Source organism: Acytostelium subglobosum (genome assembly GCF_000787575.1).
Source record: "Acytostelium subglobosum LB1 DNA, scaffold: scaffold7, whole genome shotgun sequence".
Lineage (NCBI taxonomy): Eukaryota > Evosea > Eumycetozoa > Acytosteliales > Acytosteliaceae > Acytostelium > Acytostelium subglobosum.
Genome location: NW_012236526.1, coordinates 1,190,769 through 1,213,270, shown reverse-complemented (window position 1 = coordinate 1,213,270; position 22,502 = coordinate 1,190,769). Strand labels below are relative to the sequence as shown.

The window sequence follows — 22,502 nt, the reverse complement described above, 5'->3', positions numbered from 1 at the left end:
GGTACAGCGATTATCACTCTATAATAATATTGTGATGGCAAGAAAGCAGACTCACAACGTTGCCCAAGGGCAAGGCCGTGGCTCTTCCAAGAGCCACAACGTACACTTGGAAGTCAAGACAACAGGAAACAAAGTCAAAGTCAGAGTCAAGAAGATCAGACCATCAAGGTTGCGACGTGACACCAAAGGTAGGTACATCAGGAACAAGAAGAAGAAGGTGTACATTCAATCGAGCAAGACAGACAGAGAACTAATCAACAAATTGCTTAGCCAACAGAGAGGTGTGGCCCAACCAATAGCGACTCCAACAGAGATAGCGTACATCAGATCAATACAGGACAGCAACCTCAAGGAGGCACTACTCAAGAATGCACATGACTTGGAGAAGCAGACAAGAGAAAAGATTGACAAGTTGTCACAGGCACAAGCCCAGCCTATTCAGTTACCTCAACCAGTTCCTTTCAATGTACAGGCACTACCTGCACCTATCGAGGAGCAGGAACCAGAGCCTGTACATGTACATGGTATACAAGAGATGAATGTAAGACTCAACGAGAACAACAACTTACTCATAGACAACAATAACAGGATAACAAACTTGAAGGGCGCACTGGATGACAGATTCAAACAACTTATGAACACATACGAGCGAGAGAGTCAGTACAACAATACAAAGTATGACAACCAGAAGAGAGAGATCTTGATCAAGTTGAATGACAGAATGTTGGACATTGATAGGAAGCTGGCTGACCTCAAGGATCAACGAGTTATGCGTCACGGCGATGAACAACATATTGACAAGCAGATCGAACAACTTGAACAACAACAGGGCGATGCAGAGATACAGTACATGACAGATGTGATGAGACTGGATGAGCAGATGGAAATGGATCGGATGACACTTGAGGTGTTGAAGGAAGAAGAGATGAATAGACTTGGAACTGCTAGCAAGCTGATTGACGCTAAGATCGAGCGAGTACTGTCACCAATGAAGGTGACAAGCTATGAGTTTGGACAGAGTGATACTAATCAGTATGTTGATAGACTATTAACGCCTAACACAATAAAGACAATAGGACCAATTGATGAAGTTGATAATATACCCAAGCTTGATTTTGGAACAAGTGCACCAGTTAATACAATGGATACACTGAGTCTTGTTCCAACAACTACCACAACAACAACAACTACAACAAGATCACCATTGGAGACAGCAATAACAAAGATACCCAACCATACCACACGAGTAAAGGTAGAGAAGGAAGTTAAACAATATATTGATGGCAAGCAGACAGAGACAGAGTTGAACAAACAACTGATCAAGGACATGGATGAACCAATGTTTCAGAAACCTATTGTTATGAAGGATATTATTGAAGAGGCCAAGGTTGAGAGAGAACAGAAGCAGGATCAGATGATGATGAGGAGGAGGATTCAAGACTTTAGTGTAATGAAGCTACCTGATACAGTTACTGTCAGAGGTGATATATTGAAGCACATACTGTCATACCAGCAGGGTAAGATTACATCCAAGGCGCTGGAGCGTGAGTTGAACAAGTCAATGAATACTGTTAAGGGCAAGAGGGACAAGATTGAACTGTTGATGGAGGATTCGAGAGCATTGAATAAAGAGATTAAAGGTAGCGGCAATGTTGGAAAAGGACTTTACGATCATGAGATTGACAAGATGATGGAGCCATGGAAGGAGGATGGATATGTTGGTACAGTTCCTGCTGATCGTGTTGATAAGTTGCCGATCAAGGACAAGATGAGCTTTATAATGAACTTGAACAAATCCAATCAACCTGGCAGCCATTGGGTCGCTTGTAACATTGATGCTGATTGTGACAAGAGCGTAGAGTACTACGATTCGTTTGGTGATGATCCAAGTGATGACTTTATGAAGCGAGTCAAGGTGTTGATTGATCGCATTGATCCTGATACATATTTGAAGATGAAGATCAACAAGATAGTTGATCAAGCTGCCAACAGTGATACGTGTGGCTGGTTTTGTATCAAATACTTGATCAATAGATTCAACAATGTACCTTGGAAAGTTGCGAGTGGATACAGTGAGCCCAAAAGTGTGCGCAAAGGAGAGAAGGAAGTGAGGAAACTAAAGGAGTTAGCAATCAAGTACGGATATATTTAATAACATTAATTAATCAAATAATGTTATCAATATGCCTGTGGTCTCTATTGAATCGAAAGTTCTGTTCGACAAGCCTCCTTGTCAAATATGGTGATGTTCTTGTAGAGAGGGCGCTGTTGCTCCTTGGTTGACCAAGTGATGTATATGAAATGGGCTTTGACATCATCTGCGGTAAATTGGAGTTCATGTTCAGTAGTGATGGAGGTTGAACACTTCTTTCCTGTGATTGCCTGCGTGACAGAGGCAATGCTTGTGTAGTTGTTGATGTCGTCGTTGAAAGATGGAAATATTGGACTGTTTGATTCATGTTGTTGGAATGTTGACAATGATACTTGAACGAAGTAGATCGTGTTGGTCGAGGGGTTGAAGAGTATGTAGTCCCAACAGGGAAAGGTTGGGGAAGATGGAATGTAGAGTGTGTTCATACCAAAGTGCTTTGGGATATCGAGCTGACCATCTCGTTGTTCGATATATACTGTTCTGTCGACTACTGGAAATGATATGGCAATCTTCTCGAACTCGAACTTCTCTGACGCCTTTGGTCTTCCTCTTTTTGGTTTGGGACTAGGTAAGCGAAGACAGAATCCGTTGATTTGGTCGGTGCTTGTGCGTCTCTGGAATGCTCTCTCAACCAATCTCTGAAACTGCCCTCCAGTGGCATTGGGACCAAGGGATGACATTGTTGGGAATTGTCGGTATGACCAATAGTGTTCATGAAGTGCCAGGAATGCTCCTCTGCATATTGAACGGTACACATTGTCTCGAAGGTCAAAGTAGATGAGTCCAGTGTCATAGAGAGATGCAGGAGCAAATGCCATGTCCATCTTGTCGATTCGTGAGAAGAATGCGTCCATAAACTGATAGTAGGCACCGATTTGCTTCTCGTTGCTTGTTGACAAGTATTTGTTGACTTCGTTGTTGTACAGCATCTTGCGGTGGTTGAGGAAATCTTCTGCTGTCTTGAACTTGTGTTGCTGATCGTGCATCTCTTGTAACTCTCGAGGCAATCGTCCAGTGATCTCTGCAAGTCTCTCGATTGATTCGTCGTCACAACGCCACTCCTCTTGGATGGAAAGACCGCTCTTCTCATCTTGGATAACCATTTTGAATGTCTCCGCGCTGAAAGGAAGTATCTTGTGAAACCAGGATGACATGCCAGAAGGAAGGTTCATCTCGAATGCAGAGTGTGCAGAACCAGAGACAACCAGAATGGTTCTTGAGCCAGAGCATGGTCCAGATTCAATGGTGAATGAGATGCCAAATGAGGAGCTCTCGACGCCCTGCTTCCAAAGGTGTTGGTGCTCGTCCAAGCAGTACATGACTGGGTGCTCCGTATAGGTTGCGAGTTGTTTCATCAGCTCACGAGAGACAAGAAACGCCTGGGATTTGTCAGTTGTCCCAGCAACAGCGAGATCGAGGAGAGTGGGAGCTTTCCAGTCGTTGGGAGCGCATCGAATGGTAGAAGCCTTGGATGCATTGAACGTGATGAAACGGTTGAGGAAATAGGCCGCCATTTGGTTGTCATCTTTCAGAGAAGACATGTTCTGAGTGAGAGGCTGATCAAACATTTGTTAGAGGATGTCATTATGAAATGAAAAGGATACTTACAATATAGATGAGGATTGAATTGTTCAAATAGGCGATGCAGGTGAGGAGATACGATTCAAAAGTCTTACCAACTCCATTGGGTCCTGAGAGGATGAGGCCACTCTGTGGACTAGAGTTGGTGATGTTGACTTGGCCAAGGTTGATCATTGTGGCGAACCTCACAACCAAGTCATATCTCTCTTGGGTCATGAGGAACGACTTGATCTTGTTCTCGTCGAGCTTCTTTGGTAGAAGCCCGTCCGCGCCACCAAGATTCGGCAACTCTATGAACTGACCAATCTTGTCCTTCAACTTCTTGAGACATGGAACTAGTTGGCCTTTGGCATCATTCACCATCTCTATCTTGAGATCGTGAAGACATGCCCATCTTGGATCATCACGGGCAGGGAGCAGCGGGTCCTGCAACTTGCTGGCATCAAGAGCTGATGGATATCATTAGTATATTGTTAACAATGTATACCAGTTGACTGTTACTTACCCTTCTTGACTGGTACTTTGAGCTTGTCGATTGCGATCATCAGATTGCTTGCAGCACCAAGAGGGAAGTTGAGCTTCAATAGCTCCTCCTTGGTCAGAGTCAACAGTGCTGCACCATTAACTCTATTCTGCTTCAAGGTGGCAATGTCTGATTGCTCGATTGTTGGGATGTCGGCGGCCCACTGACAGACATCATCTACGCTCGACTTGTTGGTGATCAATGTTACAGTAGTTATGTTGGATAGCTTGTTGTGGTTGTCGATGGTTGTTGGTGTGTTCTTTGTGGAAGAACAATAGAACAAGGGGAGAGGGCGTTGTTTTGGTACAAGGAACGACGACTGAGGTAGTGTTGTGCCTCTGAGGGTAGGCGCTACTCGAAGAGGGAGTCTGAGCAATGCTCTTGAGAACAACATGTTGCTGAGGGTATAGTGTTGGTCGTTGAAGATACTATGTATGAGAGAATAATGAATAGAGCAAAGAGATAATAATATAACAATATGTACAAGATGGGAGAGTGATGACACAGATGAGCAGCAATGAGAGTTTTTTAATTAATTTGAAGTTCGGGATTTATGACAATAATTTATTAATTGTTGTTATCTGTTACTCTTCATTCACAAGTCTCTGTGCTGTTGTAGATGAGCTGGTCGTTGTCTTGGTAAACCATGTACCTGTCGCTTGTGTACTCCAATGTATCTACGTGTCAGCTTCTTGCCACATACCTCACACGGGATACGTTCACTGGTGTATGCTAGATGCTGTTCTTTGTTGTCCTGGTACCATTTCTGGATGTCTTGGCTTGTACTTGCATTATATTACAGGGTTGGTATTATGTCCAAAGGACATAACTAGAGGACGTACGAGATTGTAGTTGGTTGGACAGTGAGATAGTTGCCATTGGTGATGATGTCTGTCTGGCCATCGAGTGGTTGTATCGTCAGTGATTGGTTGATGATTGTTATCTTGGACACTTGATAAGGATTGTCACCAATTCTGTATAGACCTGTTGCGTAGACTTCACTGGGCATGTATTGTGATGGGATAAAGTTATAGGTTGACAGCGGTGCTTGTTGTTGTTCTGCATCTGATGGGAAGAATGCCTTGGGTAATGTTACTAGCTTACCTATTACTGTGAGGGTTGCCTCTGCTGTTGATTGTAGTTCACCAAATGTGTAGATCACAGTCTACATTGAGTGTGACTTGATCGTTGAGGCCAAATGTTATTTGATTTATATTTGTTTCTAGATTAAGTTGACCATTTATGATGAGACTGCCAAATGATTGTTGTGTTTGTTCCTAATCGTTGAAGAGATCAATGTATGAGGTCATCTATGATTAATTAATATATTTTTTATTAATAAGTCTAACTCCAGAGTTATCGTTTAGGAGGTTCGGATACCCCTTTTAACCATACCAAACTACAAGCGTTGACCCGTTGGCGGGTCAACCATACATATTCACACAACTAGTTGTGTGAAGTCGTGAGTTCAGACCCGCTGGCGGGTCAAACATAGTCATTCTTCTGAACTTCAATAATATATCTGAATTAATTAATTATTATTACCTAATTCATTTAAACTCTCCAATTGGTTTGGCCATGTTCTTAACTGTTGCCTTACAATATCCTTCATATCTCAGGTCACCACACTCTTGTCCAAGTGATGGATAGTCAAGAGACTTCTTACCTTGCTTCTCAGTCCATTCCTTGGTTGTGACGAATCCATCAGTGTGCACGAACTTGATGTTGTCAATATCATCCTTTATTATTGTAGCGATCATCTTGCGGCCGCTGGATATAATGAATGGCATTATCCTAGCGAATGGTGTGTCGAACTGGTCGATGTTGTTTGCTGCTTTGATCATGACGCCATTGGCTGTAGGTGTGATTCGCTCTGTTGTAAAGTCGTCATCCAGTTGGTATTCGATAGTTCTTTGAGTGTTGTTGTTGTCGACTTTGATCAGCTGTTTGATCTTGTTGCGCTTGCTGAGTGCACCCCAGAGTCGTTGATAGAGTTCCTTTGCTCTTGGTACACCTTGAGTTATCCATTCGAGCACTTGGTCGATGTATGGTTTGAATAGGATAGAGCCATTCATTCTAGATGTCTCGTAGATGAGGGCATTGTGCTTGTCGTCATCCTTGAGGGTGTATTTGAGATTGAGCTCTCTGGCTAAGGTGAGATCAAAGTGAGTGTAGTATCCTAACTTCTAACCAATAAATATATATTAATATATTCTTAGAGTTTCTTAAGAATATAATAAATCAGAGCGAAGCTTGCGAAGCAAGCGAAAGCGGACCTTTTAGCGTAGCGTTTGAGTCAGCCACACACCCTTCACCTTGTTCTATTGTATGATGATAAAGATTGTCGACATTATCCTACCGAACCTCATCCACCAAGTGATGTCAAAGAGATGGCGGTAGTAATAAGTTGCACGCAAAATCATTGAATAAAATCAATCGATCAGTTCTCGTGCTCCAACGCTTAATAATTAATCATTTATCTATTTACCCAACCAACACAACAGGAAGTAATTTTAAAGGAAAGAGTGGGGCACAACTCTGAACAGTCTTTGATCAAACAGTGTTGTTATTGACATCCATACCACCATTACCTACTCATTCTCATTCCTACCTGTCTATCTGTTTAATTCTCACTACCCACCAATGGTTATTTTAGTGTGTGTGTGTGAGTGTGTTATTTATATGTATGTGTATGTCAATCAATCAATCAATCAATCAATCAATGAGTGTGTGATTAAAGTAATATTAGTGGAACGTGTGAGGCACAACTCTGAACAGTCATTGATCAAACAGTGTTGTTGTGGTTGTTATTGACATCTATACCACTATACCCTACTGCTTCCAATACCACTACCACGCTATAAGTTATTTTAAAGTATATTGTCTGTATATATGTGTTAGTGTGATTGTGTGTGTGTCAATCAATCAGGGTGTGCGTGTGTGAGTGTGTTAGTGTGGTATGAGGCAATGTGTAATGCAAAGAGTGATTGATCGATGAGGGTCTCCATCCAATACTTGTTGTTTATATATTATAACGTCAATCCATTGTATTATTTAGTTTAGCTTGTAATTAGTATCTGTATGATAATAAGTAAAATAATAATAATTTATCCAACTTTTATAAATCATTTATCTATTTAATAATATAACAGGAAGAAGAAGTATTAAAGAATGGGAGCAGTTGGAAAAGCAAGGTATGTTAATACTATTATTATAATTTATAATAATCCCCATCTGACAATCAACCAACAACAAATGAATCATATAGAGTATTTTTGTGGACATTCACTATATTGATTATGGTGGCAGGTAGTTTAGGATCGATTATATACAACAAACCATTGGGTCTAAAAGGTTTTGGTAACAAGACTATACTGGGAACTGTATATTGGAATGCCGTCATTGCCCTGAATGCCATATACTTAGTTGGTACTGGTCTGGAGATCATCAGTAGAGCTTACCTTGTTATGGTCGGTTCAACATGTAGTGAACAACGTAGACAGTTCCTCTGTTGTTTCCTTTACTCAATGGTATGTATTTATTGTTTGATTGATTGATGGTGATGATCATATTAACTTACTAATCATTTAACAGTCCAATTGGTGGAAACTGATGGTTATCATGGGAGCCATTATACTTGTTATTGAAGGAGCATTGACTGGTGTTATGATCTGGTTAGAGACCTTTGCAAAGATTGATATCATTAGACTTGCAATCACCGATGGTATTACATTGCTTCAGTTGTTCTTCTCAATCATCAGTTTGGTTGTATCGAAGCGACTTCAAAAGAAACAGGACGAAGAGGAGGAGCAACTCTACGGTCAGATCAAGGAGGATTACAAACAGAAGGACCTACCACCTGCCACCATCAAGTCTGCAAGTGAGCCAGCTGGTATCGTCAGGTCCTAGTCATGAGTCCATTTTGTAACCTGGAAGGCCCTCATACCATCTATTACTTTGTAATGAAATACAAATATTTATATATATTATTATGATTGATTCATTTCTCTTTCAATGGCCAACTCTCTGCCTGTTGATGACCAAAAAGGCTTACAGTACTTGCGATGATCAGTAACCAAATTCATTCGGTGCTCGCATCATCAACATTGTCGTTTTTTGATCTAACAAACTTGTATTATTATCAAACACCCCCACACAAAACACCCCCACACAAAACACCCATCATTCGGCCTCTCAGATACAAATCTGGAAACGATTTTTGATAGTTTTTTATTCCTCGTCTGGCGAAGAGGTGGTCCTTCACAGGGGATATACCCTTTCGCGGTTCTGTGGTTGTTTGAATGATCGCCCTTTCTGCACTCTATCCCGGATACCCAATCCTCACCTTGAATTGAAGTCATTGTAACCTTTGAAGAATATCACATGACGGTATGTAGAGTCACTCTGCATTGTTCGATTGATACTCTTATTCTCTCTGTTTATTTATACATATATAATAGTATTACTTCACTTTTAATGTACTATTCAATAATCTGCCATTGTTTGGTAGCATTATTTCTTTATCTTAGTGTTGGTGGGCCTCATTGTACGGTACATTCAATTACATATTCCTTCAATTATTCAGGACACAATTACTTTGCCAATGATGGCGGTATCTATAATTGGTCTGATGGTTTGACCAGAACTGGTTATGATCCTCAAGCAGGATCTGGGTATGTATCAATCAAGCAGTCATTCAATCATTCAATCAATCACTCATTCACGCACTGACACCATCCACAACACTATCCTCACATTAAAGATATTACTTAACAATCGATGATAAGGATGAGTTGGATATTGTGATTACAACTATGAAGGCAAATTTGGCAGTGCCTCCCAACCAGGGTATATGGCTTGGTTTGGCACCAACAAACAATGATTGGACAGAATGGGGCTGGATCAACGGATCTAGTAGTGGCCAATCTGTGTTCCAAACATTCCCTCAGCGTTGTCTACAGTATTGCGCCAACTTTGCAGGCAATACCAATCAGGCTACACCATACATCTACACCACGATGGATGACCCCTATAACTGGCGTGTGGCCACCGCATCAATGACAATGCTAGTCATCCTCGAGACTGAGTACAGCACCTTCATACCAAAGATATCAATGACTGACCCATACCTAAACACACCTGTCCTCACTGTCTCGGGTCTACCGTTTTCCAGTACCAGTGTTACCTCTTCTCAGCTACTTACGCCGACGATGACCAGCTACCCATGCAACAGAGTCAGTCTTCCAAACAACTCGGGTTTCACATGTGCCTTGCCAACAATCACAATAACTGACTATCTTAAGCCGTTCACATTCGAGTTGGTTGCCTCCTCGGTATACTACAACACAACTTATCGATTCAACTCACCTTGGGCGATGGCCATTAAGTCGGCCAGTCCCAACCTGACCATCTATGGAAAGAACTTCCCCAACACGCCCAGCCCATGTCCCTTCACCGTCGGTTCAGTGCAGTGTAGTGACTATACCTTCTTACCATCGATCGCTGGCTATCAGAGTATGGAGATCTACTTCCCTTCCACTGCACCCACACTATTGAGTCCCATTGCCTTCAATGCCTACCAACAAAAGAGACCCGCAATCTTACTGGGCGAGCTCTTCTTCTCATTCTATGATCAGCCAATCACTATCGATCAGGTACGCAGCCACTCATCATCCAACAACTTGTTGTTGGACACTGGACTCGTGGCAAACATCGAATCTCCCCTAGTTATGTCATTCATATCACAACAGTTCTTTGGAGGTCTACCATACACTGTTTGGGCTGACATCAATGTTACATCACCAACTTCATTCAAGTACAATGGGAATCTATTCACACCTCTCAACAGCACTATCGGTGGCAACACTACATCTAGAGTGTACCAGTTCGATTCGGCCTCCAAGTCATTCATGGGTGCCAATCCAGGTGCGACTGCACCCCTGGTCACAGTATTTGGCATTGCTAAGCCTGTTGAGGATCTGTCAATACCAAAGATAAGAATACCAGTCACAGGCCTGACCAACTATGATATACCAATGATATCAAACTATGCCTCATTCAATCCATCCATTAGCACCAATTCACTTGTAGCCAGCCTTGTGTCCCTGTCTCCCAAGAAGCTAGTTGTAAACATTCCATCTGGTGGCGGCAGTAATTATCCTCATAGTGTCACACTCTCAGACCTTGATACCAACCATGTAAGGACCTTCATCACCTCAGTCAACTACCTTGGTAAGTGATCATGACAAATTGACATCATACTCAACACTAACTTCAAGATACGCACAGAACCCATAATAACAAGTGCAGAGTTTGTGTTTCCAGTTGTATCCATTCATGGTACAAACTTCGCCGACCCCATTTATATTCTCCTGATTGGTGGCCTGGACTACTGTATCAACATAAGAGGTACCGATACACTTTTGACATGCGACTTTAAAGATGCGCCTGGCACCATCACTGGACAGGTCATGACGCAAGATCAAATATCCAACAATGTCACATTCACAACCAGCGACTATACATGGGTGAATAGCATATCACCGGCATACTTGTCACTAGCAGGTGGAACATTGACAATCAATGGCGTGTTCTTGGGAACATCAGCAGATATGCCTGAAGTCAACTTGATCAATACCAACTTTTCCGTCATTCAATGTCCTAATGTTCGCGTAGTGACACCAAATTCTGTGATCACTTGTGATGTGCCACCAATGACAACAGGTACTACATTTTACTTGAGCGTCAAGCATGGATCATTCCCCTTCATTGACCACGACCCCAATTACAATATACGTGTACAACTTGGAATTATGGGTAAGGAACTGGATAGTTTATTCAAACTCACCATAACAAAATATTTAACAAAATCTATCAATCAACATCATTCAATCAATCATCAGAACCCTATGTAGCAATGATTGATCAAGTTGGAATGAAGGCCATTATTAAGGGTCACTCATTTGGTTATTATTATGAGACATGGTCAGTGACATTGGACAGAGTACCAGTGTTGAACCTGTCATATGTCAATGATACATATTTTACATTCGACCTGTCCCCAACAAACAAGGCAAAAGGAGTATTTGGGATCACTTGGAATGGTTTGCAACTTGTCAATAGTTCAGTTAGTTGGGCACCATGTATCACATCAACTTCATACACTGCCACCTTCAAGGGTGGTGCACAAGTGTTGTTCATTGAGGATGCCACCAACACAGACCTAAAGGCAACCATGAATGGTTACAATGTGACTGTGACCAAGACTGCTGCAAACACAATCTCATTCGACCTGCCGCCATTGTGTGGATATCAGATTTTGACACTGGATAACATTAATATCCCTTACACTGGTAGGAAGAGGGGACAGGGCCAGCAGTTCAAGTATCCCCCACCTCAAATAGCATCTCTGTCGCCTACGACAAATCAGACAATGGTACAAGCAGATGGATCATTCTTAACAGGTGTCTTTATAAATGGTACCAAACTGATGCCCAAACTGTACAATCTCACATTGACACCGGTGACATCTCATGACTCGGACCCAACCTATGCCTACTTCCTCATCGACTCGCCCACGTTCCGTTCTGGTTCGGCCTCCATTGAGCTCTGTGGCATCGTCTCTGATCCCATCTCTGTTCTGATAAATCCTATAGTATCAACACCTCCAAGACCACCAACCGCAGGTGGACTGGTGACGATACATGGCAAGTGGCTGGCACCTGTGTCATACAATGGTGAGACGATACTTTCCTACTTCTTCAACAATGATGAGTGTACCAATGCTAGTGTTGGTAACAACTACAACACTGCCTATTGTACATCGCCGCCTGGAACTGGCGCCACAACATTCAAGATCAGCAGCAAAGGCAACCAACTGGTCAATCTGCCATCATTCTATCATGAGCCAATCATCGAGAGCATAACATCGACGTACTTTGGCACACCAGGCTTGGTATCAATCATCGGTACCAACTTTGCCAATGTTGGACTAGCAGTCGCAGTCGGTGGCTCACCCTGTGCCAACCCCAAAGCAGAGGGAGACACATTGATCACCTGCACTTACACTTCAGATGTTAGCACAGCCAACAACACCGATAGTTTGCCAGTCAATGTAACAGTTGACAGTTTGGTGGGCAGTGCACAACGATTCGTATACAGCATTGATAAGTTGGTATGTTCACAGGGATGTGTCAATGGACAATGTGTTCGTGGCAAGTGTCACTGTGATAGTTCATACACTGGTTCCAATTGTACATTGCTTCTGGATAACAAACCTGTTGAGGTGCCAGTAATCCTGCCAGAGACTACTGTCATGGGCTCAAACGTAGATCATGTATCTTTCAACATCAGTGTCAGCACATTACGGGAGGTGGATGCTACGACCACTGGCATCATCAAGTCATACAACTTCAAGACCATCGGATGGATCAACAACAGCACCAATAATAGCCAAGCCAATGATCATGGTACCACGACTTACAGGTTCATAGGCACATTCCCAGATGATGCCAACCTGACGATCACAGTGGACCTGGTTGTGTTTGCCTCGGACCAAGAGTACAACTTTGCCGGCGACCTCATACCTGCCAAGAGCAACTCTGTCAAGTACAGGGTACAGATTGAGGGCTGGAAGTTCGCATCAAAGAACAACATCCTACAGATGTTGTTCCTCACTCAAGCTGGCGAGCAAGTTACACCATGTCGAACACTGTCGTCAGAGTTGGGAGAGAGCACCAGCAACACCAAGAACTCATTGCGATCACTCGAGATATTCCAAGGCACTGGTATACTCAACGCATACTTCTCCGATCGTCTCATCGTGGATGATCGAGTAGCATACAGTTTCGTTGAATTGGTTAAACCAGACGACCCAGCCGCAGCAGCAGCAGCACAGTCAACAACAGAGAATGGCAACAACGACAAAGTGTTGAATGTGTTGGTATCAGTGAACATACCATACTTTGAGAGGTATGGTACCATTGATCCAAACTACGAGACATTGGTCACTGTTGACAAGCTACCAGGTTGTTCAACAAAGAACAAATGGTTGATACCTGTTGTGATTGTAGTGGCGATCGTTGGTCTTGCCATTATAGTACTATCAGCCTATATCATCATCAAAAAGAAGAAGTACACCATTAGACTCAAAGGTATTGAGCTTAAAGAACGTCTATCATCCAAGAACCTAGGTCGTGCGGCATCCTCATCATCCAATTCACCAAAAGCATATCATAGTTAAGTTATTATAATATAATAAATATGCTTTTTCTTTCTTTTTCTATCTACTCCTAACAAATAATAATAATAATGAAGATTTAATTGGGAGACAATGAACATAACAATGTAAATATCTGAATGTTTTTTGTGCCGATAACATGTGACACCCAACAGTTGTGTGTCCTTTACAAAAAAAGAAGCATGGACAAGGGTTCTTTTGTGTTTCGATTACTTTTGTTATTGGACCAACTCAAAGTTTGATGTGTTGGCAGGGTATGATCATTCCCAAGACTATTCTTGAATCAAGAGGTGTTCTACTACATATATTTTTAAGATATATATAGACACACATATAAATATATATTACAAAAATGATAGATACAGGTGAATCAAGTTATATAGATGGGAGGCAAGAACATAGTAGTCTGGCAAAATCAAAGCATGAACATCTAAATTGTATTGTTGTCTATTCAATCAATCAATCTATCGATCGATGGTTCAATAACTTACACAATCAACATTCAAATATGTATAGTGTCATGGGGCAAAGCAATGTCATTCGATGTAGAGATACAAGATTTGAATGTATCTGTGATGGTTCCTGAATGGAAGATACCTTTGCCAGTGATTACACCAATGCGCGAAGTATCGATTCTTAAGGATCTTAGTCATATTAAGATTCCCGCCGGTTCATTCTGTGCTATAATGGGTACTAGTGGATCGGGTAAGACCACCTTGCTAAACACACTCGCTGGAAGATGCGAGGATCTCACCGTGAAAGGTGACATCCTGTTCAATGGCCATGCCGTCACTGCCAAGGAGGCAAAACAATCGGTCGGATACGTCATGCAGTCCGACCATCTATTGCCCTTCCTCACCGTGCGTGAGACCCTACGCTACTCTGGTCTGCTGCGTCTTCCAGGCACGCTGAGCAAGGAGCGAAAGCTACAGATCGTCGAGGATCTCATTGCCGAGCTGGCGTTACGTGACTGTGCCGATCGCATCGTTGGTGGCCACGGCAAGCGTGGAATATCCGGTGGTGAGATGCGTCGTGTGTCCATTGGTGTGCAGATGTTGTCGAACCCCGGTGTACTCTTCTTGGACGAGCCTACAAGTGGTCTGGACAGCTTCACCGCCCACAACCTGGTTCAGACACTGCTGTCTCTGTCACGTCAACAAAAGACAATCATCTGTACGATCCATCAGCCTCGTCCAGACATCTTCCAGATGTTTGACTATGTGCTGCTGTTGTCAAAGGGTCGTGTCGTCTACTTTGGCCCAACCAAGACCATTGTCGAGCACTTTGCCTCACTTGGACACATATGTCCTGACGATGTCAACCCATCAGACTTCTTCCTGGACCTCATCACAATCAACTACCAAGACGATGACGTGCAGAATGAGTCCACATTGCGACTGGAAGCACTCCTACAGGGCTTCCAAGCATCACCCACCTACCGCAGCAACATGGACGACATGGCTTCAAACGGAGAGGATGAGACCCGCACCTTCTCTATCCCCAAGCGTAATACCAATGTGATTCTTCACTCTTGGTTACTGTATCACCGATCGATGCTCAACATGGTTCGCGACAAGACCATCGTAATGTCGCGTCTCATCGAGACTGTGCTCGTTTCGTTGATCATTGGTGGCATGTTCTACCAACTCGGTGAGGACCTCAGTGGTATCAAGAGTCGTGTGTCAGCCTTCTACGTCGTGGTCATCCTTCAACCCTATCTAATCATCATTGCCAACATCCTACAATACTCTGAAGAGCTACTAGTGTATGACCGAGAGTACTATGATGGCACTTATCAGACACTGCCATACTGGCTGGCGACCAAAGCCGCCACTCTTCCATTCGAGGTGGTTACTTCATTCATCTTCTCGTGTATTTTCTACTGGATGGCCAACCTGCGTCCATCATTCGAACACTTCCTCATCTTCTTTGTCTTTATGATGCTGGCACAGTACTGCTCCGCCTCTCTTGGCTTTCTTGCCGCGTGTCTCCTGCGATCCTTTGCCGCATCCTCCCTGATGGCCAATCTGCTGATGACATTCTGGGCCATCACTACCGGCTTCATCATCAACCCAGCCACCTTCCCAATCTACATGACATGGATCGGCTACACATCGCTTTACCAGTACAGCTACGGTGGTCTGGCGGCCAACGAGTTCCGTGGCAATCAGTATCCGTGTCCACTGCCGCCAGGTTCACCCGAGTGTGTTTTGTACAATGGTGATGACATCCTCAAGAGACTAGAGCTCAAGGTCAACGACATCCCGATGAATGGCTTAGCCTTGGTGATCATATCCACAGTTTTCAACGTTGGATCATTGCTTGCACTCAGATTTGTCAATCACAGACCCAAATAGACTTGTGTACCACCGTTCATCAATCGTCTTGATCGATAGATCGATCTCAACAACTACTCAATCCTGTAATGTTACAATGTAAGAGGTTTCACTCATTTATTAATAAATACATCATCCCCATCTCCACGCACCATCGATTGGTTCTTCGTCGACTGGCAGACTTTTGCCAGACGATCAGACAGCGGATAAGGCTAGATCCTATAGATCGTCATTTATAATGTACTTGTTGCCTTCTGATTGAGAGGTCTGGCGATGGAAACCTTCGTGATGGTCCATCGGTCGAATACTAGCTCCCCTGCTATCCCTTGTAGACTCGAGCTGCTCGGAAATTGATCCGTCATCATGTTGTGGAGTCTCTGCTGGTCCTTCATTGTTCAGACGACGATGATTTCCAAATAAGGTATGTGATTGTCGACGGTATGATTCCATTCTCTCTTTGGGTGTGACCTCTAGGAAGTCTAAGAACTTTAAGCTCCTCAGATGGTAGAGTACAAAGTATCTATAGAATTGATATGCTCCAAAGTCCACACCATCCAGGTACAGACTTGGACAAGCAGGGTTCTTCAGCAAGCTAAGATGTGTTAAGTTGGGGAACTTCTCTTTGATTGATTCAATGAACTGTTTTAGATCATCAATCTAAGGAGAGATATGATTAGAATGGTTCATGGATTCCAACAAATGATGATGATACTTACATTATTATTGTTAAGTGATAGTGTCTTTAGAGTTGGAAGATATGGAAAAGAGTTGCAATTGCCAATTTGATTGTTGTCCAGTACCAATATGGTCAGACGTGATAATTGATCAATATCTTCAACTCTCCTAATATTATTATAACTTAGATCCAACTGAGTGATCTGAGTCCTATTCTCATAGAGGTATACTGGCATTGTCTCATAGTCCTGTCCAGACGAAGCAACAATATCATCCATCAACTTCAACCTAAACTTCTTCTTCTTTGGCTTCCTTTGTTGTTGTGTATTTAATTCAATCATTTCTATATCCTCTGATTCCTATTGTTGAGTTTAGTGGTTGTGTGAGTTTGAGTTTGTGGTTGGATGGGTTTGCAAAATACATGTAGTTGTTTGATCATACATATTTAGGTTCATTTAGACTCATTATCTCGATAATGGTGTCGATGGTTAGACTCCTGTCTAATAATAAAAACTCTCCCATTTTGTGATCTGTTATGTGTGATTGTATAAGTATATTATCTCTTTGTTTGACTCTAGTTTGATCTTAATGACTATTACTGTGATGATGGTATGTACTTCTGGCTACACTTAGCTTAAAAGTGATCATACCGGGCAGACGCACTTGTACATCCCATCTTTGCATAATCCAGAAAGAAACCCCAACAAAACATTGTTGCAAATATCTTTGGGGGAAGAGTCGGGGCAACTCGTACCCTTTCATCTTTGCATCTAATTGGCCAAGACGATATTTCCTTTGAAAAGGAATGTAGTTGATGATAAGTAGTGTATGATCATCTGGTTGGTTGTACAATTATAAGACATGGGATCGTCTTTATTCATTCGCACTCTCCACAGACTCGATACACCTTTGAATAAAGATGAGTGTCGGTTTATCACCTGGGTACATTTCGGCACAATTCTGTTCAACAATCCCAATAGTGTGTGATTGGATGGAGATGTTAAGGTTAGGTTAGAGGACATTACTGCAAAGCAAACAGCAAACGAAGGGCCAACCAGTAGAAATGTTGGTCTCCAAGGTCACAACGTTCGTAGGCTTGCAAACAAATTAATAAACAACAACAACATACCTGAAATTGAGAAAGGGCCTCTTCATAGTTCTGTTTCTTGAAGTTCTCAACGCCCATGTTGAATGAGGGCAGGATGTTCATCTTGAGTGCCTTGATCTCATCACGCTCGCCATCAATGATCTCGTAGATGTCCACTGCCTCACTCTTGCCCTTGACCTTGACACTGTCCACCAGACGAATGGTAAACTCATCGATTGATGCTCCAATTGCCTCGACAGTGAACTGAGTCACCAAGATCCTCGATCCATACTCCTTGCACAGTGGCTCAGTTCTCGACGCAAGATTGACAGGGTCTCCGAGTGCAGTTGGCTCCATCCTTGTCTCTGTGCCAACGATTCCAATGATTGTCTTGCCAGTGTTGATTCCGATACCTGTCTCTACACTCTTGAACCTGAAACCAGACTCGGCCATAAAGTCCAACGACTTCATCATGCCAATGGCTGCCTTAACCGCCGATATGGCTTGCTCGCGTATGTCGTTGTGTGGGAAGATGGCCATGATAGCGTCGCCAATGAACTTGTCGATGAAGCCACCCTTGTCTGTGATTGCCGGAATGGCAAATGCCAGGTACGTGTTGAGGAAGTCGATAACATCATCGACGAGCATCTTCTCGGTGGTCGATGTAAAGTCGCGAATATCACTAAAGAATATTGTGATGGTCTTTGAGATGGCGTCGCCAAGATATACGTGCTCCATGCCCGATGGTGCGATGAGCTGTTGGAACTCGATAGGTACGAATCGACTGATTACGTTCTCCAGGTCCTGCACACGCTTGGTCGATTTGAGCACCCCAGTGCTCGCGCTAATGCCCGATGTTGCAATGGCTCTGCTGCTGCCTCCGCCAGGCTGATTGTTGTTATTGTTGCTATTGTTGATATTGATGTTGATGTTGTTGTTGTTACTGTTGCTGTTGTTGATGTTGATGTTGCTGTTGCTACCTGTGGATGATGACGATGAGGTCATGCCAATCTTGGCTGACATTGAGAGTGTGGGCATGTTGGCATCGTCCTTCTTCTCCATGACCGTTGTGAGCGGAGACAGAGTCTTCTGGGTGGGCGACATCCTCTTCTTCTTCTCAAGCTCGGCGAGAAGTGCTGGCAATGCGTTGGGTAAGTGTTCAATCAGACAATAGTCGTCCATGCCCGATTGCTTCAGACGGTCGATCTCCTCCTGAGACAGAGGTCGGTTGGAGATACCAATGATCGTAATGTTGCCTCGTCGCCTATGCATCATCGACAGCTCGGCACTGGATAGTAGTTGGGGATAGGACAGTCGGCGTGCATGTGCCCTGTCACTAATACTACCACTGACGCCGCCAGTGAGAGAGTCATCTTGGATATCCGGTCCAATGTGCTTGGTGGTCGGTGAGGACGTGATTGCCGCCACGATGGCCTCGTTCTTTCTGATGGCCTCTGTCACCTCGAGTCCCGAATTGACTGGCAGCTCAAAGTTGACGAGCAAAAGGTCGTAAAAGTTCTTCTTGGCCATCGATATCAATGTGGCGCCATCTTGAACAATACGTGAGTGGCAGTTGTACGTGTCCAACACATCCTTGATAGACTGTTGCTGGTTGCAATCGGACTCGCCCACCAGCACACGCAGAGTTGGACCGCGAATCGAGTCGAATACCTTTGTGGGGTAGGCCGAGTGGAACTTCTTTTTGTGATGATGTGACTTGATTGAGTGAACGTCCGAGATGCCTCTGATGAGATTGGTTGGTGTCAAAGGTTTGACGATGCACGCGTCGCTGCCCGTCTTCTCGTTATTCATAATCATGTCGGACGGTGAGAGCAGTAGAACGCGCTTCAGCTCACTGAACAGTGGGTTGTCCTTGAGCATCTGCATGGTCTCAAGGCCATCGCAGCCCGGCATGTTATTGTCAACCAGTACCACGCGATATGGGTTGAGCTGTGTGGCCAGCTTCAGCTCTCGCAAGCCCTCCACTGTGCTCGATACAGACTTTGCCAGACATCCCAGACGGCGTAGTATGATCTCAGTGCTGGCGCGAACGTTCGAGTTGTCATCGATGATCAACACGGGCAGGCCATCAAATACCTCTGCCTGGTCGCGACTCAGTGCGAATGGATTCTCAGTGTTTGTCGAGTTAAGGTTGTCCTCTTGGAATGGTATTCGCATTACAAATGCCAAGCCACAGTCGCCATTGTTATGTGCCTGCAGTGTTCCATTCAGGCCCTTGATGATCTTGTAGCATATGAACAATCCCAGTCCAGTGCCTTGTGACGATGAATCACTGTTTGAGGTTGTTGTTGTGGTACCTTGGTCGCCCGTGGATGATCCAATGTTGTTGTTGTTTGAGTGATACTTGTCTTCACTTGTCTCTGTACATGACGATGATGTCTCATCGTCTGGTGGATTGCTCATGGGCGAGAGGATCATCTCATCGACATCATCGCTGCCTGGGTTCTTGAAGTTGGGGAATGGTGCGAATTGATTGCAAATGTCCAGTTGCTCGTTGGTCATGCCAGGGCCACTGTCAAACACAGATATCTCCAACACAACATCAGGATCATCGTCCTGATCATTCATATCCAAATGTTGGTTTGATTGCATCATCATTGAGCTCTTTGATATAATAACACCAACCTCTCCACGCACCATGAACTTGATAGCATTCTTTAGTAACTGTAACAACACCTGTATGATTGCAGCTGGGTCCTATTATAATTGATTGTCTGTGTGAGTTGGTGTGTCTGATTGGGACTATTCCTTTGAGTATGATATATCTTACACTGATCAAGTTTGTTGGAACATCTTCGTTGATTCTAAATACAAGTTCCACATCACTGTTTGTCAGATCCTTTGCCAGAATATCCATTAGTACCTCAATCAATGAGTATATATTGAATGGTGTCTCATCCATTGTTATATCTCCTGTCTCAATCTAATATGTGTATGTGTGAGTATATTGATAAAGGTCATTTGATCAATCAATAACATACAGCCAATATTAACTTGATATCGTCCACAAGGTTTAGAGCCCTGTTGGTACTATTCTGGATCGTATTGATATGTTTGAGTTGTCCCTTATTGACATCCGTTGATGATAATTGTACACATGCCTTTGATACTATTGATTGAATGAGTGAGTGAGTGAGTGACTGTCATTAGGACCAAAGACACTTTGCGACGACACATACCTTCAATCGATGAGTTGGTCACCTTGTCAACAATCTTTTGCATAAAGTCTACCTTCTCCAGAAGTTGTTGGGTGCCATTGGCATAGATTCGATTCATAAAGTCGCTTTGTTGATCGAGTTCAATTGATAGTCGACGATGTAGTATCTCTCCTTCGGCCTTCCACCGAACGTACTTCTCACCGCTGGCCTGAACAATGTCGATGATCAGTCCACTGTAATAGCTGACGTAGCTCACCACATTGAGTATGTAGAAGATGCCTCCTCCATAGGGATCGTTGACATAGTCGCGTCCCTCATCTGGGTTGCCCGACAGCGACGCCTCGAGCAGGTAGAGCGAGATGGCCAGGTGTGGCAGCACTGCGGCCAGCGAGAGGAGTGTATATGTCTTGCGCACCTGGAAGTGATACAGTGTGATCAGACACGTGATAAACAGCGTGGTGATCATGCGGACAATGGCCTCGTTGATGTGAAAGATCTCGTTGGGTGTGTCGTATAGGATGTTGACCAGTGTCTGCCAGACGACGTTGACGACCGACTGGTCGGACTTGTCGATCAGCATGCCGCCAGCCATGATCGACACAAACAGCACAAAGACAATGAGCACGACGCCCATCACCTGCAGGATGTTGGTGTAGAATGAGCTGTCCAGTATGATTGCGCGTAGGTATTCGTGGATGCGATGATAGCTCTGTGTCGAGGGCGCAGTGGCGCCGCCGTGTGCTGAGTAGTGCGTGGTCATGGGTGAGCCGGACGTCGAGCCGTGGCCCTGTCCATGTCGCCCATAGGGCGAGGGTGAGTTGGGTGCCGAAGACCTGTCCCTGTCACTGGCCGCCGACGACGTGTCATGCGCAGAGGCGCTCCTACTGCTGCTGCGAGGCTGGACGGTCGCCAAGAAGATACAGAGATAGATGATGATGGTGAGCACAAAGTTGAACGGTGTGATAAAGTGGGGAATGAGATAGGGTGCTTTGTTGTTCATGACGTTCCAGAAGCCACCCAGTGAGAACACCACCGGCAGCAAGTCCTTTCGCACAGAGAAGTGGAACATCGCGGTCACCAGCGTATAAAGACTGATGATCCATTCCAGTTTGATTACATTGCACCAGCCGCAGCCAGGTCTATTAGATATGTCCAACCATAACAGTGGTCCAACAGATAAACATGAGAACATTAATACAAATATAAAGATTGTGTAGCTTAGGCTGAGGGTCCCTCAGGAGTTAGTATCAATCAATCAATCAAACCAATCAATCATAGTGAGTGGTACCTACAACTTATGTCCAAGCTGAGTGACGTTTGAGAAGGTGAAGAGCTGGATGGATGTATCCTGTGGCTCTTGAATCGGAGCACCAATACCAGTGATGGTGTCTTGGTGCTGGAAGAATGAATCATTGTCGAGTGCGTTGTGTAGGATGTGTTTGCGTGAGGCTGATGTCCGGGGACTGTTTAGGAGTGGCGGTACAACAGCTGAGGATGAGGTGTTTATATAAGGTGATGATCCGCTGCCAGTCAGAGGCGACACGTTTGTCGAGTTGCGTCGTCGCAGTCTCAGATTGCCAAATGATCGGGAGAGGTTTGGATCGTCCTGGCCGAGGTATCGGCTGCTAGTATTGGTTGTAGTGAAGCTTGAATTGTGACTACCATCATTATTACTGTTGCTGCCACTGCTCACATCCTCCTCATCCTCCTCCTCAATGATCATTGGTCTAT

The 22,502-nt window shown here is 43.9% G+C and overlaps 9 protein-coding genes across 9 annotated transcripts; 4 read left to right on the top strand and 5 right to left on the bottom strand.

Annotated features, from left to right (window-relative positions):
- Positions 1-34: 34 nt before the first annotated feature.
- SAMD00019534_043610 (hypothetical protein) lies at positions 35-2,152 on the top strand (the record flags this gene model as incomplete). Its single annotated transcript, XM_012900866.1, has 2 exons — positions 35-1,032; positions 1,198-2,152. 2 exons carry the CDS (start codon positions 35-37, stop codon positions 2,150-2,152), a joined length of 1,953 nt encoding a protein of 650 aa, XP_012756320.1.
- Positions 2,153-2,196: 44 nt separating this feature from the next.
- On the bottom strand, positions 2,197-4,650 carry SAMD00019534_043600 (hypothetical protein; the record flags this gene model as incomplete). Its single annotated transcript, XM_012900865.1, has 3 exons — positions 2,197-3,696; positions 3,761-4,182; positions 4,239-4,650. 3 exons carry the CDS (start codon positions 4,648-4,650, stop codon positions 2,197-2,199), a joined length of 2,334 nt encoding a protein of 777 aa, XP_012756319.1.
- A 1,156-nt stretch (positions 4,651-5,806) lies between these two features.
- On the bottom strand, positions 5,807-6,679 carry SAMD00019534_043590 (hypothetical protein; the record flags this gene model as incomplete). Its single annotated transcript, XM_012900864.1, has 2 exons — positions 5,807-6,405; positions 6,616-6,679. 2 exons carry the CDS (start codon positions 6,677-6,679, stop codon positions 5,807-5,809), a joined length of 663 nt encoding a protein of 220 aa, XP_012756318.1.
- Positions 6,680-7,427: 748 nt separating this feature from the next.
- Positions 7,428-8,165, top strand: SAMD00019534_043580 (hypothetical protein; the record flags this gene model as incomplete). Its single annotated transcript, XM_012900863.1, has 3 exons — positions 7,428-7,450; positions 7,525-7,786; positions 7,851-8,165. 3 exons carry the CDS (start codon positions 7,428-7,430, stop codon positions 8,163-8,165), a joined length of 600 nt encoding a protein of 199 aa, XP_012756317.1.
- A 905-nt stretch (positions 8,166-9,070) lies between these two features.
- Positions 9,071-13,497, top strand: SAMD00019534_043570 (hypothetical protein; the record flags this gene model as incomplete). Its single annotated transcript, XM_012900862.1, has 3 exons — positions 9,071-10,487; positions 10,545-11,072; positions 11,159-13,497. 3 exons carry the CDS (start codon positions 9,071-9,073, stop codon positions 13,495-13,497), a joined length of 4,284 nt encoding a protein of 1,427 aa, XP_012756316.1.
- Positions 13,498-14,057: 560 nt separating this feature from the next.
- On the top strand, positions 14,058-15,845 carry SAMD00019534_043560 (hypothetical protein; the record flags this gene model as incomplete). Its single annotated transcript, XM_012900861.1, has 1 exon — positions 14,058-15,845. A coding segment is annotated over one exon (1,788 nt), but the record flags the coding sequence as incomplete, so codon positions are not given.
- Positions 15,846-16,049: 204 nt separating this feature from the next.
- On the bottom strand, positions 16,050-17,189 carry SAMD00019534_043550 (hypothetical protein; the record flags this gene model as incomplete). The annotated part of the gene is made up of 4 exons (XM_012900860.1): positions 16,050-16,487; positions 16,547-16,864; positions 16,947-17,035; positions 17,156-17,189. 4 exons carry the CDS (start codon positions 17,187-17,189, stop codon positions 16,050-16,052), a joined length of 879 nt encoding a protein of 292 aa, XP_012756314.1.
- Positions 17,190-17,378: 189 nt separating this feature from the next.
- Positions 17,379-21,840, bottom strand: SAMD00019534_043540 (hypothetical protein; the record flags this gene model as incomplete). The annotated part of the gene is made up of 6 exons (XM_012900859.1): positions 17,379-17,465; positions 17,635-20,310; positions 20,384-20,536; positions 20,595-20,722; positions 20,793-20,896; positions 20,966-21,840. The coding sequence occupies 6 exons, from the start codon at positions 21,838-21,840 to the stop codon at positions 17,379-17,381; spliced, it is 4,023 nt and encodes a 1,340-aa protein (XP_012756313.1).
- Positions 21,841-22,059: 219 nt separating this feature from the next.
- SAMD00019534_043530 (hypothetical protein) lies at positions 22,060-22,494 on the bottom strand (the record flags this gene model as incomplete). The annotated part of the gene is made up of 1 exon (XM_012900858.1): positions 22,060-22,494. The coding sequence occupies one exon, from the start codon at positions 22,492-22,494 to the stop codon at positions 22,060-22,062; it is 435 nt and encodes a 144-aa protein (XP_012756312.1).
- Positions 22,495-22,502: the final 8 nt, after the last annotated feature.